The sequence below is a fragment of the Geotrypetes seraphini genome, chromosome 17 (assembly GCF_902459505.1).
Source record: "Geotrypetes seraphini chromosome 17, aGeoSer1.1, whole genome shotgun sequence".
In the NCBI taxonomy this organism is placed as follows: Eukaryota; Metazoa; Chordata; class Amphibia; order Gymnophiona; family Dermophiidae; genus Geotrypetes; species Geotrypetes seraphini.
The window spans coordinates 7,444,329-7,470,458 of NC_047100.1; the positions used below are offsets into that span (position 1 = coordinate 7,444,329).

Here is a 26,130-nt window from a genome sequence, read left to right on the forward strand (position 1 = left end):
ATATAAACATTTTCCACACTATCCAATAAATTTCTTACTTCATTATTAGGTAACTTCCAATCTGTAAACCGTATATACTGATAATCTCCACTATATTCTGTTATCACTTGATTCCCTGATATGTAATTCTCAAAATTGAATCCTCTACCACACCATTTAATGTACACGAATCACTGTTATGTAATTTATCTAAATAATCTTTATTACGCAATTCTTTTGGTAATTCCTATAATTTGTATTCCGCCTTGAACAATATATAATGTATAATGTATTCGAAATTAATTTTCCTATGAACTGTTTTCCTACCTTCTTCTACTCTATGTTTATAACCTAACTAATTTATTCTTCTCAAGTACTTTAGCAAGAATGTGAGCCTTTGGGACAGTCAGGGAACTCTAAGTACTCTCTCTTCATCTTAATTAATCTTACTTATTGCATTTCTTCTGTTTCTACTGTAAACCGCTTAGAACCTCACGGTACAGCGGTATATAAGAAATAAAATTATTATTATTATTATTATTATTTTGTCATTGCTCAATAAAAACTGTTTTAAACATAAAAAGTGCATCTATCTGCCGTCATTGTGAGGCGGAAATTATCGGTCTTAACGCAGAATAGCACAGGCTAGCCGCTACCGCCTCCTTTGTAAAAGGAGCCCCGTACGTTACTATATACTCCTTTCGACATGGATCGGATTCTGTGCACCACCTCTTGGAGAAGTAGATCTTTGGACCTTTCCTGGATTTTCCACAGTACACCGCTGCGCTTGCGAAGTGCCGTCACTGTGTCTCGACCGTGAAGTGTCACCCTGTACTATACGGCGACAGGTCAAATGCGTGCAAGACAAGAGCGCGCAGACAAAAACGCCCAAGACAAATCAGCGCAAAGATAATAGCGCGCAATGATAATAGCGCGAGAGACCATTGAGCTTGCGCTCAGTTGTCTTGCCGCTCGCTTGTCTTGCGCGCATTTGACTATGAATCGGACTATACTCATTCACTAAACCAACACTTACTGGTTATCCCATGCGCCTCCAATGTCACAGTCACAGGGCCGGCAGCCTTGGAGGTCGTGACTCAGAGCCCAGTGCTCTGGCTGAAAGGAAAGAAAAGCATTATACTTCTGATACTTACAGTACATGTTGCTGTGATTGGGCAAGGGCATTTCCTTGGCAAGGCTCTCCATTGGACAGAAGAGTGGTAAGCGAGAAGCAGGGCAACCAGCAAGTTAGATTGAGCCATTATCCACAGGACAAGCTCAATTCACCCGCACTGAAAATAGAAGAGGTACTTACCAAAAGAGACTCAGAGATAGGGTTACCCGGACATGTCCTCTTTTTAAAGAGACCGTCCAGGCGTCTGGATGGCTTTCAAAACCCGGCACTTTGTCCGGATTTTGAAAAGCTTCGAGCTCGGGGGGGGGCCGCGCCGGGAGGGCGCATGCGCGGATGCCATCGCGGCGATGTCACATAAATGCACGCCTGCATGCGATGCCATGGTGTCCCACACCTGCGCGTGCTCATAGGCCCTCCAAATGCGGCTCTGAGTTCGAGAAGAGGTTTGGGGTGGAGTTGGGGCAAAATGGGGTGTGACTTAGATAGAACTGGGCGGGCCTAGGGGGCGGGCCACATGTCCAGATTTTTGCTGCCCGAGAAATGGTAACCCTATTCATAGAAGAACTTTCTTTTTCTCTCTCTTTTTTTTTTTAATGTTCAGCAAGTCAACAGCTGGGTTTATTTTGTGCTACTTTTTAGTTTCCATTAATTCTTTCAAAGTGAAAAGCCACTTACATGAAAGTTGTACGAGTCTGATGGAAGCTGTGGAAGCTTTTAACCTACAGACTTAATTCACTGGAACTTCCCGGGTCCTTTTCTTCAGTCAAGCACACCAGCTGCTGTGTAAAAGAGCACAGACCCTGAGCTTTATATGAAAAGACCCAGGAGCATGCCAAGGGAAGGGCATAGATTAAAAGATTTAAACTTGATTTATGTTTTCTGCACTGTGTTTATCTATGCGTGTGGTTCTTTTTAAGTTAAAAAGCATACCATACTAATTTTGATCTAAACGAGTTTGTGCTTCAAACAAGATTTTCTATTTTTGAGGCCCACCTGTGGAATGCTGGGTAATTGCACCTTTTCCAAGCAGGCTGAACCTGAGCCAGCCCCGTTCTCTCCTCCAGACTCCCTGGTACGCGGCAGGGGTGGGGGGTCTCGTAGCGAGCAGTGACGAAAGGGTCTGCAGCTCTCAGACCACAGCATGAAGGAGACACCCAGCGGTTCGGTCTGAAAACTTTGCTGAAAATGTTTGGTGTCAAGCTAAGTCTTTTCTCAAGCCCTCTGGCTTAAACTTTCACAAACATACCAGTGGGAAACACGAGCCAAGAAAAACTAACAGAGTGTTTGAAATACCGCAAAGCATGGAAAAGCAGTCCTACTTTGCATTTTTTGCATCAGATTAAAAAGGACATGTTCCAACTTCAAGCTTCTTTGTGTGGAGGCCCCAGAATGAAGGGTGGGCAGAGTTCAGATGTGGATAGGGTTACCATATTTTCCTTCAGGAAAATCCAGACACAAGGCCATGCCCCCAGGACTGCCCAGTTCCGCCTGACACGCCCTGTTCTGCCACAAGATGGCATCTGCGCATGCACGGACGCCCCTTCCCAATGCGATTTTGTCAGGAAGCTTTTCAAAAACCATCAGAGCTATACCCTAGACACTGCTCAGTTCACTAGCTCCTGCATTGGTCTCCTGACAGGAGACAGGCAATGGCGGGAACATAAAAAACCCACCGCAACAGCTGCAGCGCGAGAACTACCATGCGCAGCAGTTTGCAATAAGAGCAGCCGAGACGAAGAGTCATGGCTGGACTTTTCCTGCACGTTGTTGTGCTCCACCTCGTTCCCTCTAAAGGAAAACCCTGGACCCCCCTGAGGAAGATGTTTTGATCGAAACACGGACCGTGTCGGGTCCCGGTTTCTTTAGAACATAGGTGGATCATTTTCATCACAACGGTTTGATTGACTCGATAAAGTGCCTGCGTCAAGTGCATCTGTCCTACAGTTGTCTTCTTTGGCTCCAGGGGTCGATGAGAATGCAGGCTTGGGTCTAGGTGACGGGATGGAGCAGGAATGAATGGACGGGTTCCGCCAGTGCTTCTGAATATGAGAAAAACTGCAAAGAACCCGGGGAGATGGCTAGGTGTGGTAGACAATATGCAAATAAAATATTTCGGTGTAAATTTAAGAGAACAACAGATCCCATGAAGGCCTCAGTAATAAAGGGATACGAATTTGATGTACTGCGTTTCTGTAGTACAACCAAACCAGTTTAAATGTATTACCAGCAGGCACTTTCTTTGCCCCCCACAGGGGCGTCACAATTCTGAGTGTGTATACCTGGGTCAATGGAGGGTTAAGTGAGCTGCGGTGGGATTTGAACCCGGTTCTCTACCCACGGCCCTAAATATCATTCCACTCTGCCTCTCTTGAATGGTAATAACTGATTTGCGTGTCCTATCGAAGCAGGTGCCCTTTTGGACTAGGTTTAGGGGCATAGGTACTCACCAGGCACTGGTTACAGCTGTGTCCAGTTACCAGGCGTTTACAGAAGCAATTTCCAGTGATCGGATCGCATGGAGTGCCGTCTGACACTGTGCCTCGAGGGTCACATTGGCACCCTACCACAGAAAAAAGGACATCAGAACACAAGGGAGAGAAACGTAAGGTACCAAGACATCACCAGTGCTGTAAACGGCCGTGAGCGCAACTCGGAAAGCCAAGCTAACAATCCCAAACTTGATGTTCAAGGATGCGATGTTCAGCAGCTCCTACCAGTGGCGTAAAGAGGGCGAGAGACGCCCCCTCCAGACACTTCTTCCCTGCCCCCCTCCTGCTGCGCACATGCCGCTTCCCTAAAATCCCCGCTGCAACGCAATCCAACCCCCTCCTCTTGCAGCGGGAGAGATTCCCAGTCTCCCCTGCTGGCCAGTGCCTCCCTCCCTCTTAAATAGATTACCTGGAGGGACGCGAACTCCCTCCTCCCAGCTGCCTGCATCGTCTAAAATGGTCCTTTCCCTCCCCAGTGCATCTTGGGATGCACCTGGTAGAGGTATGAGGTTCTGATTTGCCCAAGTCGTATAACCAGAGCCTCAGGCCCTCCCTGGTGCATCCCGAGATGCACCATGGAGGAGAAGACCCATTTTAGCTGGTGCAGGCAGCTGGGAAGAGGGACTCCGTGTCCCTCCGGGTTATCTAATTGAGGTAAGGGAGAGGGGGCCACTGGAAAACCTGGCAACCCTATATGAGAAATACTTGAAAGCACAGAGGTAACTCAGGCAAGGTACTTACGCCGACATCCCTGGGGGTTGTCTGCACTGAGCCCAAAGAAGCTAGCTTTACACTTGTCGCAGCGAGGGCCTTCCACGTAATCTTTACAGCGGCACTGCCCAGAAATCAGGCCCGACACCGGGTCATCACGGGCATCGCAGAGTCCTCCATCCTGGGAGCCACGAGGGTCACAGTCACAGGCTGAGGAAAGATAGACAAGAAGTTTTACTTGAAGCTGAGCTAGCCGCTCGGACATTCGTCCGATGGGCGGGGCCAGTAAATCCATCAAGAAACTTGGGTGAGGGCAGGGGTGTCATATCTCTGAACCTTTAGCATTTTATTTGTCATTCTTTCATTTATTCAGCCCGTCCTCCCAAAGGAGACCAGAACGGGTTACAAAGGTACATTCACAGTACAGAAGGACAAAATTATTGAAAGACATTTTTGGCAGACATAGCTTAGAAGAAGTTGCTGCATTTATAGAAGACATTACATGGCATAATATAGAAGATATTACATGGCATAGTATAAATCTGTAGATTTCCTGCACTTTTCTTATTGAGTGGAGTTAGTTATCTTATTTAGTACTGTGTTTATAGACCACTCGGGATAGTATATATAGGTTGCATAGTATAGATTTAGGACAGCATTCACTGTACTAACAGAACATAATTGTACGGCGCATTTTGGAAAGAAATTAAGACAGCGCTGTTCGACAGATTTATCTCCTAATCAGATAGCATTTTAAAACTAATAACACCATACTGATAACTTTGAGAAATATGTGTATTTTTACTATTTGTATTCTGTAATTCGCCGACTGTCCAGTGATATTTTCGCTATTTGTATTCTGTAATTCGCCGATTGTCCAGCGCTCTTCAGTGTAAACCGCCTAGAAGTCGTAAGATTGTGGCAGTCTAGAAAAAAATAAAGTTATTATTATTATTAAAGTTTTAGGGCTCCTTTTATCAAGCCTCGCTAGCGGTTTAACGCGTGTAATAGCGCTCGATAAACCGCCGGCCGGGCTAGCTGCTACCGCCTCCCTCTTGAGCAGGCGGTAGCTTTTAGCCAGCGCGGGGGGTTAGCGCGTGATGAAAAGCTAGCGCTGCTTGATAAAAGGAGCCCTTAGAGTTGTAAGCGAGTACATGATGGGTGGTCGGCAGTTTAGGTCCCGTGAGTAGCGTTGGACATGAAGGAGCTGGATTTGTGAAGAGGAAGGTTTTCACGGCCTTCCTGAACTTCCGTAGGTTGTCTAGCGATCTAATGGATGTGGGGATGATGTGCCAGAATCTGGGTCTGAACTGTGAACAAGAGCGTTTGCGGGCCGTCTCAGTTTTGAGTGAGCGACCGGGTGGTAGTGTGAGCCGTCTCTCCGTTTGAGATCTCAGTGATCTGTTTGGGACGTAAATTTGTCGTTTTGATGTCGTGTAGTTTCGGTGTCAGCTCGTGGAAGAGCCCATACATAGTGGAAGGATAGCACCAAAGTTACAAATTCACACACAGCAGATATACAGAACTACCGACAGAAAGGCAACAGTGATACAACTCCTAGGTGCTCCGTGTAGGACTGAGCACATGTTTAGGGGGATGAGAACAGTAGCAAGGCGAACGATAAGGCAATATAAATACAGAGAAACCTGGACACATGGCCCCGCCCCATTCCGCCTCCAGCCCCGCCCCCACAAAGCCACATCTTTCTTTTTCGACCTCCCGGCTGCGTCTGGAGGGCCTCTGAGCATGCGCGGATGCATGCTCAGAAGCCCTGCAGACGCAGCCGGGAGGTCGGGGGCGTTCCAAAACCTGGACAAACTACCGGGTTTTCCCGGACGTCTTGTAACCCTGCTCTTACTGATCTCACCTCTGCAAACGCCAGGGTCCCGGATGTCCTTGCTTGCATCTTTGTAGAAGAAGGGTTTGCAGAACTGACAGTGGCGGCCCATTGTATTGTGCAGGCATTCGTCACAGACCCCGCCACTCACATTGCCTGTGGACAGGTATACCGCCAGGTCGAAGTGGCACTTCCGTGAATGGTTGTTACAGTTGCATTCTGAGAGAAAACATGAACAGTTACGTCACAGCTCCAAGTGCAATTAAGAGCAATGCTCCCTCTAAGCGGGCGGGTGGTGTGAGCAAAATTTTTTCCCCGTGCGCTAAAAATATCGGGCGCCAGCGCCAACTCGCCTGATTCTCCTCTCGCCGCGGCCTGCCATCTCCATACGCCGTGCGCTGTGACGTGACATTGTGCGCTGCGAGGCAATATTTTGTGCGCCAGCGCACACCAGCGCAGCTTAGAGGGAACACTGATTAAGAGCCGACATTGCTACCTGGGTGTCTCATCGCCATCTACGACTGAATAAGGCTAAGACCGAGCTTTTTATCTTTCCACCCAAACCCTCTTCCCCATTCTCTATTTCTGTGGACAACTCTCTCCTCCTTCCTGTCCTATCAGCTCGCAGCCTCAGGGTCATCTTTGACTCCTCTCCTTACCCAGTCAGATCTAACAAACTGCTAAAGCCTGTCACTTCTTCCTCTATAGTATTACCAAAATCCTCTCTGAGCACAATACCAAAACCCTTATCCACGCTCCCATCACCTCTCGTTTAGATTACTGCAACTAGCTTCCTTCTGGTCTTCTACTCAGCCATCTCTCTCCCTTTCAATCCATTCAAAATTCTGCTGCATGACACATTCCACCAAAGCCGCCTTATTCACATGACCCCTCTCCTCAAGTCACTTCACTGGCTTCCCATCCATTTCCGAATACATTTCAAACTCCTCTTACTGACTTACAAGTGCATTCACTCTGTAGCCCTCACTTAATCTCCCTCTATGCTTCCTTCAATGGGAAAGACCCTCCTATCTGTACCTTTCTCTTCCACTGCTAACTCCAAACTCCGTCCCTTCTATTTTGCTGCACTGTATGCCTGGAACAGACTGCCTGAGTCATGTCTAAATTAGATTGTCAGCTCTTCTGAGCAGGGACCATCTATTACATATTAAATGTACATGTACAACCTGCATACACCTTTCAGCACTATAGTAGCTCCCTAGAGAACTCACTTTTGCATGCGTTGGTTTTGCGTCCTTCAGCTGGCTTCCAGGGCAGGTCATTAAAGAAGCTATCACACTTCTCACAGTTGAGGCCGTTGGTGTTATGTTTGCATACACACCTCCCGTGGACCTGTAGGAATAAGTTACACTGAGAAACTGAGAAGGTCTTTCCCTCTGTGGCAACCTTATTTTCTTACGAATATTCAAAGCATACCTTCAGCCTCACCTAGGCCTTATATTGTTGCTGAACCCATGTCAATAGAACAATGGGGATTGCTAATCATTATTTGTACTGGAACCCGTTCCTTTAAAGCTGGTGCTCTAAAATGAGATCGCTTAGTACAATGAATCTAAAACAGGGATTATCGACTCTGCTCTTCATGGAATGCAAACAAGTCCTGTTTTCAGGACCAAGAGAAGCTGGCAGAACCCTAAAACCAGCAATGCATCTGTTGGAAATCCACTGGTCATTGGCCTTCCCCAGTTCCCTACCTCCCCTACTCCTTTCTCCTCAGGTCCCCAGGGTGTGCTCCTCACAGGCTCTGCAGTGGCTGCTCATCCCGTGCGGGGTTTCCTTTGCAACAAGAGGAGCTGGAACCACTGCTGGATCTGTGAGAACCTGCACCCTTGTTTGCAATAGGCCCTTATCAAGGATCAGCCTTCCAGACTTGCTCCTGTAAAAATCCGGACCCATAGCCCAGCCCCCCAGTTCCACCCAGCCTTGCCCTGTTCCGCCCTAGCCTCGCCCCCAACGCTTACCCCTCAACCGGTTCTCATCCTCAGGACCGCGTCAGGGGGGCATCTGCAGATGCAATGTGATGATGTCACACGCATACATGTGACATCACCTCGCTGCATCTGCGCGGGCGCAATGCAATGTGTTCTCAAAAAGAAGAGATTACTGGAGTGGAAGAGACAGAAGGGAGAGATTGCTTACAGCAGGTCTCAGCGATGGTCCTTACCATGCCCTCAATGTCCCCCCTCACGCCTTGGATGGGCGCGCACTCGGAGGCATGGCCATAGCAGAAGCAGTTGCCACGCACCACCATCTCATACACGGCATAGTAGTATTTCTCTTCAATCTCCGTTCGGGAATCCAGCAAGTTGTCCCCTAGGGTGTGCAGTTTAGTGAAGTTGACGCGCAGGTTGGTGATTTTAAGGAGGTCTGAAAAACAAAGGAAGGCATGGAGAAGCTCGTATTGGACCTGAGCAGAACGATCCATTGCGAGGGATGCTTCAAATGAGCTGGGAGGTAAAAAGAATCCAGCCCTTCAACAATTCATCATGTCCTTCCACCCTTCTCTGAATAGAGCCCCTTTTCATGTTCCGTTATAAACCACAGATGCTTTTAGAAGAGATTTATATGCATTTCAGGGATTTACCTGTCCGATTGCTAATATTCCATTATTAACAAAGATGATCGAGACTATTAGTTCCAAACAACTATCCAACTATTTAGATGAATTTGCTATTCTTTGACCATCTCAACATGGGTTTTGTCCCAATTTCAGCTTTTTAGGCTTTAGCTCCAATGAATGTTAATGGATTGTCTTTGTGATCTAATTAAGCAAACCGAATCGAGCTCCTATTTTTAGGAGACGATTCGTTATATAAGACTAAGAAGTAGATTAGATTTATCCATTATTTTATACTATGGTTGGAAGCTGTTGCTAGCTGAAGATCGTTTGTGAAACTCATCGTTAAAATTTCACGTACAAAATCCACATCCCATGATGTTTACGTACCATAGACAGCTCCACAGATTACCTTTCAGATGCCTTAATGCTGAAAGTAGAGGGTTGAACTGGACTTCTAACTGCAGAAGATAACCAAGTTGTCATTAAGACTTGGGACCCTGGGGAACCCAATGTACCTTTTCTGTTCTCTGATTATCTCATCTTCTTCACCACCAAGTTCCTCTTTTCCATCCTGCTTTGATACATCTTGTATCCCTTGTTAAACTGTTGAGTTCCTTCTCCTTCCCACCCCACAAGCTTCTTCCAGTATTGCTTTATTTCAGGAAGCCCTGCTTAAGCTGTCGGGAAGCTTATTTCTGCTACTACTAATAATTTCTATAGTATTATTAGATGGAAACAGTGCTGTACATATGAGAGGCTCCTGAAAAGTTCTCAGCTCAACCAAGAAGAGAATGATATGGAGCCATGAAACGTACAAGTTATTCCATAGTTTTTTTAAAAAAATATCTTTTTATTAACAAAATAGAATGCGAAAAATACACGTGTAAGAGTGTTATCCACATATACAATGGAAGAAGTACACTTTTCTTGACACTTTGTTTCAATAATATGAAATGAAAAGTGTGGAATAACTTGTACGTTTCATGGCTCCACATCATCCTCTTCTTGGTTGGGCTGAGAACTTTTCAGCGGCCCCTCATATTGTGATGTCACAGTGCCTCATTCCACCAATGCCTAAGAGCCAACCTCACTGGTGATGTCACAATGGCTTGGTTTTGCTATACTTGAGCCCATTTACTAGATGCATTTGCCTCAATGAAATGAAAAATGTCAAGAAAGTGTGGAATAACTTTTTAAGTTTCATGGCTCCACATCATTCTCTTCTTGGTTGGGCTGAGAACTTTTCAGCGGCCCCTCATATTGTGATGTCACAGTGCCTCATTCCACCAATGCCTAAGAGCCAACCTGGTGATGTCACAATGGCTTGGTTTTGCTATACTTGAGCCCATTTACTAGATGCATTTGCCTCAATGAAATGAAAAATGTCAAGAAAGTGTGGAATAACTTTTTAAGTTTCATGGCTCCACATCATTCTCTTCTTGGTTGGGCTGAGAACTTTTCAGCGGGCCCTCATATTGTGATGTCACAGTGCCTCATTCCACCAATGCCTAAGAGCCAACCTGGTGATGTCACAATGGCTTGGTTTTGCTATACTTGAGCCCATTTACTAGATGCATTTGCCTCAATGAAATGAAAAATGTCAAGAACGTGTGGAATAACTTTTTAAGTTTCATGGCTCCACATCATTCTCTTCTTGGTTGGGCTGAGAACTTTTCGGTGACCCCTCATATTATATGCAGGTACCTGTCCCTAGTGGGCTCAAAGTCTAAGTTTTTTCCATGCTACCTAAGGGTCCAAGTATTTGTTCAATAATTGACTTGCCTTCACGTTGCTATTTGAAAACCTACTGAATCTTTAAGCATTTTTTTATTTCATTAATTTTCTATCCCGTCCGTCCCAAAGAACTCAGAACTACATAATATACAGTTAACAGGTTACAATTTTCCATAGTTATAATATAAGTTTTTATCCTAATTTGACAAATACAAGGGATCTAATACCAATATACATAATATACAATTTAGGTTTTATTAATCATTAAAAAAAAAAATTGCAATGATTTAGGGACAGAAAAAATACCTGTATATAATAAGAAAACTGCCTTGGTTGTACCACAGAAAGGCAATACGGTCAACACCGCTTAAGTGCACGGCCTTCAAACCGGGTCACCACGTGCACTTAAATGGAGTGTGTGCATAATAGGAGTGGGGGGGAGGATTCAGTTTAAATATGGCATGTGGGCCGCTGGAGCCTAAAGTACAGGAAAGCTATGCCCTACAGGTTGCTCTGTCCTCACTTTCCCAGCTGTCCCAGTTCTTAAGCTGCTGTGTGAAGCCTAGCCATTCCCAGTCGGAACGTGATTGCATCTAACCGGAGTGAACGTAACGTGAAAGAATAGAGGTTGGACCTATGACATCAGTGCGCGTAAGCGGATGGTGTGCTTATCCGAATTGCAAATAATCCGGAGTTTACGTCCATTGACTTTCATGTAAAAGAAAACGGGACAGTGGTGGTAGGCTGCGGATATCTGAAGTGTGCGTTTAACTGACCTGCACTTAGGTGGCGTCGACTGTATATCAATAATCTAATGGAACTAAACAAACTGGAAGGGTTTCCAAACTTTTGCACTTGCCATATCGTCATTTTTATTGTTCTCAATTTTCTAAAAATCAGCCCAATAAAAAAGCTGTAGCTTTGAACGTTGGCTCGTTTATAAGGTGCCCACCTCAAGTAAAATGGCTTTGGAATGAACGGAGGCCACCGTTATTAAAAACACCGGCAACTTATGGGAAGAGATGAACGAGCTCCGATGCCAGACTGTCAAGTTGGTAGCTATCAGTCAACAGATGTATTTTATTTTTCTGGCACTGACGCATTTGTCTTGTTAAGTGTTTTAGGAAACAGTCGTATATTGTGGTACATTTAATGACTGACTGTTTGTTTCTCAAAAGAATCCAGGCCTCGACTGTTAAGGTCTCCATGGTTCATTCCACACAGCTTTTTCTAACCCAGTTACATTCAGGCTCTTATCTGAAAGGCTTTCAAAACGCTTTGATCCCAACTGTTCCCTCTCCCTCTAAAACCACATTAGTTCCCTCTCCCGCAAGGCTTAAAATTTCCCCTCAGCAGCCAGTTTCCTGGGAACAATTCCAGGTTCCTACAAGCTGAACTTTGAGAACAAAATCAGAACTGCAGCGCGGATGGTAAATATGAGAGGGTCTTCGGCTCGCCTGGACGGTGCCCAATTATAACACCCCAGCGCGACTCCCCCCGCTAAAAAAAAAAAAAGGGTGGCTGCCATATCTGGTAATGAAGCAAAACATCACCATGGGAACTTGGACTAAGTCAGCAACATCCATCAGGAAACTCTTATATAGAACTGTCATATTGCGCAAAAATAACTCTCCCTTAAATTTAGAAAGAAACCTACCACAAGTTGGAAGCAGGCCACTTCTGTGAGCTCTAGGGCAGGGCAATGGCGTAAATCTTGGGCACCTTATACATCTACAGGCAGAGAGGGGTTATATGTGTGGGGCACTGCACTGGCGCGTATGATGTCATCAGGTAGCGTCCACGCATGAGCGAACTTCCTCCCTGCCCGACACAGCAGACAAAGTGCTGGGTTTTGAAAAAGCCGTCCGGACCACCAGACATGTCCTCAAAAGAAATCCGGACATCTAGTAACCCTATGGGGGGGGGGGTGGACTTCCCCAAGTGCCATCCTTGCGGGGGTCGGCAGTGCCTCTCCTCCTCTCCGCCTCCTGCGTACCTCTTTACATGTCCACTCTTCTACCTGCTGCTCGCACCGGTGTCAGCTCTGTTCCGACATTACTTCCTGGTCGCGGGACCAGGACGTGGCATCAGAAAGAAGCCGAGATGGCGTGAGCAGTAGATGGAGGATGCTGCTCGCGCCGGAAACATTTTAAGAGGTACACGGGGTGGGGGTGGGGGCTAAAGCGGCGGGGAACAGTGGGGGGGCGCTCAAGAGGCGTGGAAAAGTGGAGGGGTGCTCCCTCGCTATGCCACCGCACTGCATTTAGGGCAGTGGTCTCAAACTCCAACCCTTTGCAGGGCCACATTTTGGATTTGTCGGTACTTGGAGGGCCTCGGAAAAAATAGTTAATGTCTTATTAAAGAAATGACAATTTTGCATGAGGTAAAACTCTTTATAGTTGATAAATCTTTCCTTTTGGCCAAGTCTTAATAATAATATTGTCATTTATAGCTAAAGAGACAGATGATCAAGAAACTGCTTTATTTTGCTTTTGTGATTATGATAAACATACCGAGGGCCTCAAAATAGTACCTGGTGGGCCTCATGTGGCCCCTGGGCCGCAAGTTTGAGACCACTGACTTAGGGTTACTGTATGGTTCCAGAAAATGAGAGGACGGATTGATAAACCCTGGTTTTACTTCCACTGAAAGCAATGGAAGTAAGGAGGACAGATGGAGACATCCGAGTTTTACTTCTATTGAAAGCAATGGCAGTTAAACCTGGATGTATTAATCCATCCTCCTTTTTCTGGAGCCATAAGATAATCCTAACTGCACTGTATCATTGTTTTGTGCTGCGATACCACAGACACTAGAACACCTAGTTCTGGTGTTGATGGGTCCTGCGGGGGGGAGAAAGAGTTGACGCAATTTGCAACAGGGTAAATTAATCCCCACAAATACTTTTGTACAGTCGGCTCAGATGCAAAGCTTATCCTAGAGCTCTTCAGCCACACAGTCTGGGTGAGATACAGAGCTGGGTTTTGAGAGTCACAACTGTCCCTAAAGATTACTACGTTTAATTTTGACTGAGTTGCTAAGGTTAGATAGTTTGTAAAAATAGAACTTAAAGTGTTTCCAAAAGAAATCACACCCATGGCTTGCCATGGGTTACAAATACTTCATGACCTTATGTACTTGAAGCCAGATAACCTGTGCAGCGCGATTCCAGGGCCTCAGAACAGAGACCTCGCTGTCTTAAATAGCTGTAAAGTAAACGTTTTCTCTGACTCTTCTCTTCTGGACCTTCCCCCCTCTCCTGCATTGCCCCCCTAGGAATCAGAGGAGGGCTCCCCTCTGACCCTGCGGCACTTCTGCTTCAGTCATTCCACCACAAAACATCTCATGCAATTCTGCTTGACAAAATGCCAACTTCCCGGCAAGGTACGCCAAATATATTTCCAGGAAAGAACGCAAGTGATGCATGAATCACTTCCTTAGGAGGAGGAAGATGGGAGTGTTGCGGGAAGGAAAGGGTCCGACAGTCACAGGGAGCCCCCGTTGACTGTTCTGTTCAAAATTTCAGTGGGGACACCTACTTTGAATTACCGGGCCGTACGGGTCACCAATTGGGATGGCTGGATCCAGAACCCTGTAGATCACCTACGATGAAAAGCATGAGAGATAAGATACATTGCGGTTGGGGAAATCATTAAAATCAACCAATCAGGCTTTTAAAGTATCGGTTAAATCCTGTTTTTATAAATTACGTTTGATAAGATCTATTTCATCCTTTCTAGAACCAAAATCTGTTAATATCCTTGTTCATTCTATGATCATTTCCAAATTAGACTACTGTAATTCTTTATTATATAATATTTCCCAAAAAGAAAAGAAAAGACTCCAAATAATCCAAAATATCGCCATAAAACTTATACATAAAGCAAAAAAATACGACCACGTAACACCCCTTCTTATTAAGTCACACTGGCTACCTATTAATCATAGAATAACATTTAAAATAGCATTTCTAGTTTTTAAGGTCCTACTATATAATACCCCTCAATTTATATCCAGAATGATTATTCCATATCATTCAAATCGATCCCTTCGATCGTCACAACAAGAGTTATTATCGGTCCCTTCCTTAAAAATTGTGGGAACAAGGAGAAACGATATGTTCTCTGTTTTAGCTCCCCAACTCTGGAACACTCTGCCTCTTTTTATTAGAAAGGATAGAGATCTTGTCTCTTTTAAAAAACTTTTAAAAACTTTCTTATTCAATGATGCCTTTATTGATTAATTAATCTTTTTTTTTTTTTTCTTCTCTTTTCCTCTATTTTCTTCCCCTCCCTTTGTTTTTTTTTTCCCTAATATATGTTTTTTCCTCCATCAAGAGAAAAATTTGTAACTTTTTCCCCCCTTTCATGTTTGTTTTTAACATTATGTATAGAGATCTTTTCTGTTTTATGTAATTATTTAACAAATATTTATTTTGCTGTTATTAATGTATTACTAATATGATTGTATGTTCTCTTATAATTTGTTTTTAATTGTACATCGCTTAGAATGTTTTAAATAGGCGATTCATCAAAAATAAAGTGAACTTGAACTTGAACATCCATCTTTCAAAATACAAAGCAACTGGATTCACCTTGCCTTAGTCCTCAGTAATCCTTTTCAGAAACATTTCAGTCACTTATGGTAATACAGAGGTTCTCACTGAGAGCTCCTCGACAAGTTTCTTTAGAAGTTTGGCTGTCAGTATTTCTTTCAGTACGTTCCTAAAGGTCTTTTTCAAGCCTACCTGAAATAGAGATGCCACTGTAATATCCTGTTATCACTTTGGAATGTCCCCTGAGGAAGGCAGTGCTCTTGTCGAAACCAGGATCCTAGTTGGGACTTCCCATAGGAACTTTCAATCAAATCCCTTGTGTTGTATTGTGACATTGGCCTTTCCTTTCTTTTGTTGTGTAAAACTTTAAGAAGACCAGGAAAAAAGATGTTGTATCTGGCTTTGAGACCACAAGGGTCCCTCCTTCATATTTCTTTTCTTGGTCTTCTAAAAGGTTTTACCATCCATTAAGTCTATTAAAAAAATAAAAAAAAAAAAAAAGGTGTACGATTCATTACACTCTGTACTAAATGGTTTTTCACTCTGTCTATGGAGAAAATGCGTGTGGACATAACTTGAGCATAAATGTACAGAGTACTGCACTTTTGTAAGTGTCCACTCAAGAGTATAAATGTATTTTATTGACTGATTGATTGGGATTTATTAACCACCTTTATGAAACAGTGCAAATAAGTGGGATGGCATATATTTGCAAGACGGGTGTTCATGTGGGCGGAGCCTGGGTGTTGCTGCTACTTGCATATGCAACTTACAGAACACAGGAAGTAATGCGCATCAGTTCACCTGCAGGTGCCCCTGGTGTTTGGCTGGCATAATTGCAGGTGCTTAAATGCAAGATGAGCCTCATCTGGAGTATTGCGTTCAATTCTGCTCTCCTTATCTCAAGAAAGATATAGTGGCGCTAGAAAAGGTTCAAAGAAGAGCGACCAAGATGATAAAGGGGATGGAACTCCTCTCGTATGAGGAAAGACTAAAACGGTTAGGGCTCTCCAGCTTGGAAAAGAGACGGCTGAGGGGAGATAGGATTGAAGTCTACTAAATCCTGAGTGGAGTAGAAAGGGATCGATATTTCACTCCATCAAAAATTACAAAGAACTAGGGGACACTTGAACAGGGAAATACTTTTTAAAACCAATAGGAGGAAATATTTTTTTCACTCAAGAGAACAGTTAAGCTCTGGAAAGCGTTGCCAGAGGTTGTGGTAAGAATGGATAGCATAGCTGGTTTTAAGAAAGGATTGGACAAGTTCCTGGAGGAAAAGTCCATAGTTTGTTATTGAGAAAGACATGGGGGAAGCCACTGCTTGCCCTGTCTCGGTAGCATGGAATATTGCTACTCCTTGGGTTTTGGCCAGGTACTAGTGACCTGGATTGGCCACCGTGAGAACGGGCTACTGGACTTGATGAACTATTGATCTGACCCAGTAAGGCTATTCTTCTTATGTTCTTATGTGCTAGATGTCATTGTAGAAAAGAATCCCCCACGGAACATTCGGGTACCTAAAAAAAAGGTGCCCGCTTACACAAGGTGAGGCAAAAAAAAAAAAAAAAGGTAACCCCCAGAGGGTTTTGTTGTTTTCTCAGCAACCAATTTGAATTTCAGTAAGAAATGTATCTACTTATCTAGTCATTATACTCATGTATTACTATTAAACAACATTTAATTATCTTAAGCTGTGTTGATGTTACTGACATTTTGGCTTAACTACCTAGTAATTGTTGCACATTAAAATGTGCAAGATAATAATAATGTGGCAGAATTTCGCAGCCATTGTGAATGATCAAAGTGGGTTTTTGCCAGACACTTGTGGACTGCATTGGCCACTGTTAGAAGCCGGATACTGGGCTAGATGGACCATTGGTCTGACCCAGTATGACTGTTCTTATGTTCCTGCTGTGAGCATTCATTTTAGCGTGTGCTAATTGATTTAGCACACGCTAACGATTAGCACGCCAAATGCTAACACGTCCATAGAATATAATGAGCGTTAGCATTATAGTGTGTTCTAATCGTTAGTGTGCACTAAATCTGTTAACGAGCCTTAGTAAAAGAGGGGGATAGTGTAATTGGTTTACATTCAGGTACTCAAGCATTTTTTCCCTATCTGTCCTGGTGGGCTCGCACTCTAACGTACCCTGGGCAATGGAGGATTCACAAGGAGTAGCATGGGATTTGAACCCACAACCTCAGGGTGCTGAGGCTGTAGCTCTAATCACTGTTCCACACACTTTGGATTGATTCTCATGCTTAACCTTTTGACATTTTTGAGTACGAACTTCTCCTCGACTCAGCTTCTTACCTCTCCTTCAGTAGATGGTTCGATATCAGAGTAGCGGGATTCACAGGTGACATCATCCACTTTGCGTAAGGGAAAACGGGATACACTGGGGAACATGGTGGCGCAGTTAAAGGCAAAGTATCGGTACACTTGCCAGGTGCGCCCGAAATCAGCCGAGCGTTCCACTAGCATGGCCGCAGGTCTGAAGGTCTGAGAAGCAAGATGGAGAGAGAAGAGGTGGCAATGGGGAGAGAGTGTGAGAAAGGGATGAAACAAAAACATAAGGAGGGAAAAACCAGGTTAAAAAAAAAAAAGGACGAAGGGAAAGAGAGTAGAAAGAATGGAAACTTAAAAAAAGAGCATCTTAGAAAAAAAAAAAAAAAAATTCAGAGCACAACAAATTCTAATTGTTTTGATTAAAGAGAAAGATGAAATTATGAGCAAACGTTCTTGTCCCCACAACAAGAATGACGTGCTTCATTACGCAGGAATTAAACACGAGAGTAGAGTGGGAAAAAAATCAACACTTTGGGCTTCTTTTACTAAGCTGTGAACACGAGACGCTAACGCCAGCCTTGAGCTGGTGCGAGTTCTTGGCGCTCAGCGCGGGGGTTACCGTGCGCGGCAATGCAGCGCACGCTAAAAACACTAGCGCACTTTAGTAAAAGGAGCCCTTTATCAAAATTAACACCGCTTCCTTCCGGAAAGGCCAGACGACTGTTGCAACATGAGAAAGTGGAGGGAAAAAAAAAAAAAAAAGACCTCAGTACAGAAACTGTGCTCCGATAATAGCAGAATAAGCTCCAAATTAGCCAGGCACAGCTTAATCATAGGTCAAAAAAATCCCACCGAAACATGTCCAAGAAATAATTTAACTGTCCACGCAAACAGTCCCCAAAAGGACTTCTGGGAAAACACAGGCAAAATAAATCTCTCACATAAACCAAACAGGGACTAAACAGAGCGAGAAGATTTTTTTTTTTTTTTTTTTTTGCATTTTTTGCCTGTATTGTCCCAGAAGTTTTTTTCAGGACTGTTTGCGTGGACAGTTAAATTATTTCTTGGGCATGTTTTGGTGGGATTTTTTTGGCCTATGATTAAGCTGTGCCTGACTAATGTGGAGTTTATGCTGCTATTATCAGAGCACAGTTTCTGTACTGAGGTCTTTTTTCTCTCCACTGTCTCATGTTGCAACAGTCCTCTGGCCTTCCTGGAAGGGAGTGATGTTATGTAAAGTGTGCTTCATTACGCCCCATTCCTCAAGCACCATTCTATGAGACATAAGCAGAGGGGGAAATGAATCATCCAAAGAGCATTTTTCACAATGCGTAACCTAAGAAAAATAAGAAAATTCTTCATCAAAGATCAAATAAAGATAGTAGTACAATCCCTAGTACTAAGCATAGTAGACTACTGCAACAGCCTATACCTATCATGCCCAAACTACATGATAAAACAATTACAGACTGTTCAGAACACGGCCCTCAGACTCATCTACTCCCTCAGCAAATTTGACCACATCACCAACGCTTACCTTGAATCACACTGGCTACCAATAAAAGCAAGATCCCAGTTCAAATTCTACTGTCTACTATACAAAGTAACACACGGAACAGCACCCAGCTACCTAAACAAAAGACTACACCGTAATCTCTCACACAGATTAAGGAGAACTCAAAAACTATTCGCTTACCCTCCTCTCAAGGGTATACGACGCAAGAAAATATACGACAGCCTTTTAGCTACACAGGCAGCAAAAATTGACACTACCATTTCCAATCTACTGATCAATTCAATAGACATAAAAGAATTCCGAAAAGAAATCAAAACTCATCTCTTCAAAAAATACTTTCCATCATCTTAACCTCAACATAGCACTAGAAAATACACACACGAACACCACCACCATAACTATACCTAAACATTGTACAACTCACTTCAACAACCTACTATTTATCTACTATGTGTTCTAAATGCTTCCTGGAAACTTCCAGACTAATCAATTGTAACTTGATACATTCCTGATTCTATGTACTGTAATATTCCTGAAATTATACAGTCTCTTAATTTGTAATCCGCTTAGAACCGCAAGGCACAAGCGGAATAGAAATCTGTAATGTAATGTAATGTTACATTTACCTTAAAGGTCATGATGAGGTGAGTGAAGTGAAATTCAGCCTCCAGGTCCAGCTGAATGAAGACCTCAGAGACACCTGAAAAAAATGCAAGAAAAATTTAACATTTCCCGGGCTTTCACCATAGAATAAAAAGTGAACATTTCCAGTTCTAAGTATGCGCATGCAATCAGAGTTGTTCCGATTGATGTACATGGTCCATCCCACCAGGGTAGATCCTTTTTTCTCTAAAATCTACAGAAATACCAAGGGGATGCTATTATGATTTTGACCCCCCCACCTCTTGCCTTGTCCCATTCTGCCTAAGCCCTGACCTCCCCCCTCCCCATGGCATCCTTTCTGCAACCTTTCTGTGCCAGCACTGACACCCTAAAAACTTCAGATGCCACAGCCAACACATCCTGCCAGTTAATTGTGGCTGTGAGATCTGAAGCTGCCTTTAGTCATGTGCAGGCAGAGAAAAAGCTAAGCTGCGGCTTCCACGTTTTCCATAATCCACCGGTACTGAATATTTGGGCATAATTCAGCTGGTGGTATTCATTGTTTAAAGATAGGCCGATGCCTATCCCAGAAATTCTGACCGCTACCAGCTGGTCAGCTTCTAAATTAGGTGCCTAAGTTAGTCTCATATTTTCAGCCAATCATAAAAGCCTAAGTTTTCTACTGAAAATTTAGTTAAACATTGGGCAGAAACAAAGAAAACTGAAGGCAGATTAAAAAAAAAAAATCCCATAAGGCAAGGAGTGGTCCAGTGGTTAAAGCAGCTGGCTCAACACCCTGAGGTTGTGAGTTTAACTCCCACTGCAGCCCCTTGTGACTCTGGGCTTAACATTTAACACTTCATTGTCCCAGGTAAAATTTCCCAGCCTTTTCTGTAAAATCCACTAAGGAAAAAAAAAACCCCAAAACAACCTCTCATCACATCACAACCTCTATTTTATCTTTTTATTTATATTCTTTTATTGTTTTCAAGAAATGAGTCAGGGTGTCTGCCACAATTTATCCAGCGGGGGACAACGGAAAGCCAGAGCTGGACCGATCAGGCCCCCTTCTCTTCCCTCTCCGGATCTGGCTGTCAGCTCCTCGGCAACCCAACAAAGGCACAAATTTCCCGAGACTGAGGCATAAGAGGTGACTCATTGATGGATGATTCAGGACCAGATTAAAGGATCAGGTAAAAACACACAGAAGAAAAGAAAAAGTCGGGCTCAGCAAGTCCAGGTTTCCAGGCACAGTTTTAAAATAGCAAGTCTGTGCTGCTAAGAGTAACTGTACGAAACATTTTACTAATAGACACAGGGAAGGTCACTCTGAAAAATGCTTCTGAGGGTGCAACAGTGCTTTTCAACCCAGCCCGCTGATTAACTGTTCCCCTTAACTGTATCCATGACATCCTGTTTGCCTATCTTGCCTGTTTAGATTGTAAGCTCTTTGGAGCAGGGACTGTCTTCTTCTTTGTGACTCTGTACGTCTGGTAACGCTATAGAAATAATTCATAGTAGTAGGGTGAAGAGTTTCAGTCTTTGGGAAGCAGAGCTGAGCTTGTGATGTCATAGTGGCTCATTCCACCAATAAGAGCCAACCTCCTCAGTGATGTCACAGTGGCTTGATTGTCCTGTACTCCCCTCTGCCCTCCAACCCAGCCAGCAGATTAACCGTATTCATGACATCCCGTCTGTCTGTTTAGATTGTAAGCTCTTTGGAGCAGGGACTGTTTTGTTACTCTTTGTGACTCTGTACAGCGCTGCGTGCGTCTGGTAGCACTATAGAAATAATTCATAGTAGTAGAAACGAAAGGTAATTCTATAAGTAGGCACAAGCTGTGTGATGCTATTCTATAAGGCAGCACCTAAGTGCTATAGGACTAGATACAACGAAAGAGTCAAATCCCCTCCCCTGCTCCTTCCCTGATCCCTCCTGCTGTGCGCGCGCCCCCTTCCCTTCCAACAAGAACTTCCACGTGCTCGTAGCGACTCCGTTGGCTCCCCCTCCGATGTCACTTCCTATGCGCGGCACCCGGAAGTGACGTCAGCGGGAGGAGCACATTGAAATTGTTGCTTGATGGGGTGAACAATATAGAAATTTGAATACATAAATAAAAGGCATGACTGAAACCCCCCAAATCCCCTAATTGCAGAGCTATCTAACAGGATTGGGAACTTTAAAAAGGAAGACAAGACGGGGTCCTGTAAAACAAGGGATCCCCAGGACAAGGCCCTGCCCCTAATTCTCTTCCACATCTGTGCTGCTGTCGGTGCCTCGTCATACAAGTTCACGCCAATCGTGTCCTATCATTGTACCATTCTCAGATTGCCACCAGGCCTTCTTGCGATGCGGTGCGAAGGTGGTGATGACATTCTCAATGCGGTGGCTGATGGGGTTGTAGAGAGGGTCATATGGTCTTCGGGAGTCACACACAAAGCACTTCTTTTCTTCCTGAGGGGGGGGAAAAAAATAGAAAATAAAATTAACCCAAGTTCTCCTGGCCCAGTGTGTTATAGTGGCAGCGCTGTGCATTGCCATGCTCATAGGCGCCCACATTTGAAAATGACTGGGCATGACGAACGCAATACAAACACAAAGCTTTATACAGAAATTGAATAACTAAATTGACGTATTAGTACAAACGATTAAAATGTAGTCACTAACACGCCCCAGTTCTATCCTCCGGCACCTGGTCAACCCAGAAAGGCTTTCCCGTAGCTCAGCAATCTGCCCAAAAACTCACCTGAAGATGGCTTAAGATGCAGTAGGATTGCGACCTTTTCTCCCCACAGGTGGAAGAGGCTCTTAGTTTGCTCCCGCGGCCAACAAGCAGGTCTCCGGTGGCGGGATAACAGCTTCCCTGAGCGCAGCCATGCAGATGATCAGGGTCTTGGGGCAGAACCCCAGCCACAAAGGCTGGAAAGTAAGACGAGACAAAGATTAAACCCCGACCATGTCGACACTTAGCTAAGAGAATCAAAGAGCAGCTTAGGAGGAAAGGTTTGATCAAGTGACTGACTCAATGAAATAGACATCAAGAGAAGGTCTATGACAAAAACTGACATTATGTAAATACTTAGTAAATGATTTTATATATATTTTTTTATTATTAAATTTTATTTTAGAACTATATTCTAATTTTAATATTGTAATTAACATTGTAATTTTACTCTGTAAACCAATAAGATTCTTGCTGATGGTCGGTATATCAAATTTAGAATGAACTTGGAAACTTGGAACATTCTGTGTGATCTTGACAAGTCATTTTCATGGTTAATACAGGGCTCTTTGACTATTATTTAACCTGTGTGCAGGTAAACGCAGTGGCGAACCTAGTATATTTGACACCCGGGGCTGATCATTTTTAACACCCCCTCCTCTACATAAAAGAAATTATTTTTAGTAATAATCCACCAGTCAGACAACAAGAACAGAAATACACCCATGGTAAAAGGAAACAAGCCAGATGAATACAGATCGATCCTGCACAGTCAGTGCTAACAAAAAGCCATGTCCTTTTCATATACACAGAGAACACAGAGATGAGCACCCTTGCCCAGTATGGAATAAGTAATCGCAGACTAAAAATAGAAATATGTGCAGACAAAAGTTAGACTGAACGGCCAATGCAATGCAACACCACAGAAACAAGGACACATGTCTCCTAATACGGTGCAAAATATAAAAATAGCAGATGTAAATTTGGAAAAAAAATAAAAATAAAACCCCCCGACAAATAATCATCACTTTACAAATTAACAAATAGAAATAAAACAAAAAATACCATAGAAAATAAGAAAATACCGTTTTATTGGACTAATCCATTTCTCAAATAGCTTTCAGAGCTCAAAACCAGCTTCCAGGTCAGTATAATATTCTGCTGTTACGGTATCTTGTCCTGACCTGATGAAGGGGGATTTTGGTCTCTGAAAGTTAGTAAAAAAAAAATATATTAAACTTTCTTCAGCATAGAGCCCTGGGTGAGTTGTTGATCCCGGAAACTTTGTTGGAATGGGCCAGTTGTGTTACTCGCTTTTATAAGGCACTTACTTCCCAAAATGCCCCCCCAATTAAATATTTTCAGGTTTGGGAGACTTTGTTGGGGCGGACTTTTCCTGCTCGATGCTGGGTCACTCTTTTCCAGCGCTTGCTGCGCCCCTCAATTGCTAGCTCCTTGGTGGAAAATGGATACAAGATGCTCTACCAGTGGTATCTTCCACCAGTTCGCTTGCACCGTATTTCCTCGCACACCTCTGACTTGTGCTGGCGGCAGTGTGGGCAAAGAGGTACGTTTTTGCTCATTTGGTGGGATTGCTCTAAAGTGGCCCCATATTGGACTATGGTGTTCGAAATTCTCACGGAAATTTTTCATAAGACCTGTTCGGAAATCTATGGGCAGTGCTTTATTTCATATGCCGCATGGGGCGTTGCCGCGCTCCTGTCAGACCTTGGCTTTTCATGTGTTTACACCTACCAGACTATTGTTGGCTGCACAGTGGAAGCAGGTACACCCACCTACTCGGCAGCATCTATTGGGAAAATTAGCGTTTATTTTTCGTATGTCTAAATTGACAGCTCTTCATTGCATAATCGCCTCTCCCAGTTTTTGAAGGTTTGGGATCCATACATCAAATGGTCATCGGCCTCCTAGTGGTCTCACCCAGCTACTTTGGTGGTTTCTCATTGGTTTTCTGCACACAAATGGGTTGGGGGGTTGGGGTGGGAGAGGTTGTGGAGGGGGGTTTTGTTCACCTTTGGATTGTTTTGTCTCATGCTGAAGAATCCCAGTATGACCTTTGGTGGGGTGGGGGTTGTGAGTGTTTGGGTGGTTGTTTGCATTGTTCATGGTTCTGTATCTTTCTGCATTTTTTCAATAAACTTTTGGAACAAAAAAAAAATATTAAAATTAGCCCAATAAGAAGATTACCTTATTTCTATTTTCTGTTTATAAACGTTTATCAATACAGCTACAATACTACTTTATTCTAAAACAACAAAAAATCATCTTTTCTGCCTTTTGTCTTTCTGCTTTATCTTCACTTCATTCTTTTCTTTCTATCCATCTGCCCTCTCTCCCTTCTATGCAGCCTCTGCCCTCTCTCTCTGCCCCTTACATCTACTGTTCACCCTCTCTTTCTGCTCCTTCCATCCACTATCCACCCTCTCTCTCTGGTGTCCACCCTCTTCCCCTTCTATAACTGTCATGCCCCTTCTCTCCTTTATACGTGATTCATTTCAGCTTTATCCCCTTCATCATTTTTCTCTGTCTCCACCCTGTTCTGGCATCCCTCTCTTCTCCTTTCCTACCTTTCTTCCCACCCCATCCCTTCATCTAACATATCTGTCCCTTTTCCTTCCCTACCCCCATGCTCTGGCATCTCTTCTCCCTCACTTCCATCTCTCCCTCCCCTTCTATGCTCTGGCATTTCCTCTCCTTCCTTTCCCTCTTTCCTTCTTTTCCCCCTAGGCAACTCTGTCTCCTTTCCTTCCCTTTCCTCACCCCCCATGCTCTGGCATCTCTCCCTCCTCCATGGTCTGGCATCTCCTTTCCTTCTTCTCCCTTCCTCCCCCCTTCCCCTTGGTCTGGCATACCTCTTTCCTCTCCTCTCCCTTCTCTGGATCCTCCTTCTCTCTCTCTCCCTCTCCCCAATTGGGCGCAGTATTTCTCTCTCCCTCCCCTCCCCTCTGTTTCTCTCCCTCCACCCACTCTTCTTGCAGGTAAAACTACCTACACACTGTTGGTCCTTTGAATTTGTGCACTGCTAGGATCTATTTTTTTTTTTGCTTTGATTACATCTGCTGTCGGCTGCCTCCCCTCAGAATCTGCTGCCCTAGGCGACTGCCTAATCTTGATCATGGTTGGGCTGCAGGAAGGATCTCTAGGCGTGGTACTGGCTCCGTCTATGCAAAAGGTTATTAAAAAAATCTCACCCCAACCAGCTGCTCCTTTTACTCAGCAACCTGTCTCTTCGCGAGCTCCCCTCCCCAAACTGGAACCAGAACAGAAGCTGACCAAGTTGCCTCTCGCCTCTGTCCATAAATAAACTGGCTCCAGCTTCATGGCAGGGCTTCTCCTCTGCAGGGATCGGTGCAGTACTTGAGAGATGCCCCCCTCCCCGGGCCTCTTCCTTACCACTCCATGACTGGAATTCCTCTCTATATATGAAACACCCTTGCTGGGTTAATTTGCTTTTTGTTACTATCCAGCTGTTAATTTTTGAGGGAGGACGTCTGAAGCCAGCCACACTGCAAAAGTTTTCATACTGCCATTGAATGAAAAGGACACTGTCTCTATTTTTGTTTCACTCTCTTTCCCTGTTTATCTTATTTATTCAACTTTCTGTACCGGTTCTCCCAAGGGAGCTCAGAACGGTTTCCATGAATTTATTCAGATACTCAAGCATTTTTCCCTGTTTGTCCTGGCAGGCTCACAATCTATCTAATGTACCTGGGCCAATGGGGGGATTAAGTGACTTGCTCAGGGTCACATGGAGCAGAGGGGGTTTGAACCCACAACCTTTAACCACTGCACCACTTTAGAAATCATAATGTAGTAAAAGTGAGCCAAGCCTAGGACAATCAAACCATTGTGACATCACTGATGAGGTTGGCTCTTATTGGCGGAATGAGGCATTATGATGTCACAGTACCAGCTCTGGTTATCAGAGGCTGAAACTTTTCACACTATTT

At 44.1% G+C, this 26,130-nt stretch overlaps 1 protein-coding gene across 2 annotated transcripts in view; it reads right to left on the reverse strand.

Moving 5' to 3' along the window:
* Positions 1-26,130, reverse strand: part of LAMB2 (laminin subunit beta 2) — a 93,988-nt gene that overhangs the window by 44,672 nt on the left and 23,186 nt on the right. For both annotated transcript variants that reach the window (XM_033926340.1, XM_033926341.1), the window contains exons 4-14: positions 22,184-22,356; positions 21,756-21,891; positions 19,460-19,533; positions 17,342-17,530; positions 14,006-14,069; positions 8,337-8,539; positions 7,384-7,504; positions 6,182-6,370; positions 4,345-4,524; positions 3,562-3,674; positions 1,016-1,095 (exon numbers count right to left, since the gene is read on the reverse strand). In XM_033926340.1, the coding sequence (XP_033782231.1) occupies positions 1,016-1,095; positions 3,562-3,674; positions 4,345-4,524; positions 6,182-6,370; positions 7,384-7,504; positions 8,337-8,539; positions 14,006-14,069; positions 17,342-17,530; positions 19,460-19,533; positions 21,756-21,891; positions 22,184-22,356 (1,522 nt within the window). The remainder of the gene's footprint in view (positions 1-1,015; positions 1,096-3,561; positions 3,675-4,344; positions 4,525-6,181; positions 6,371-7,383; positions 7,505-8,336; positions 8,540-14,005; positions 14,070-17,341; positions 17,531-19,459; positions 19,534-21,755; positions 21,892-22,183; positions 22,357-26,130) is intronic.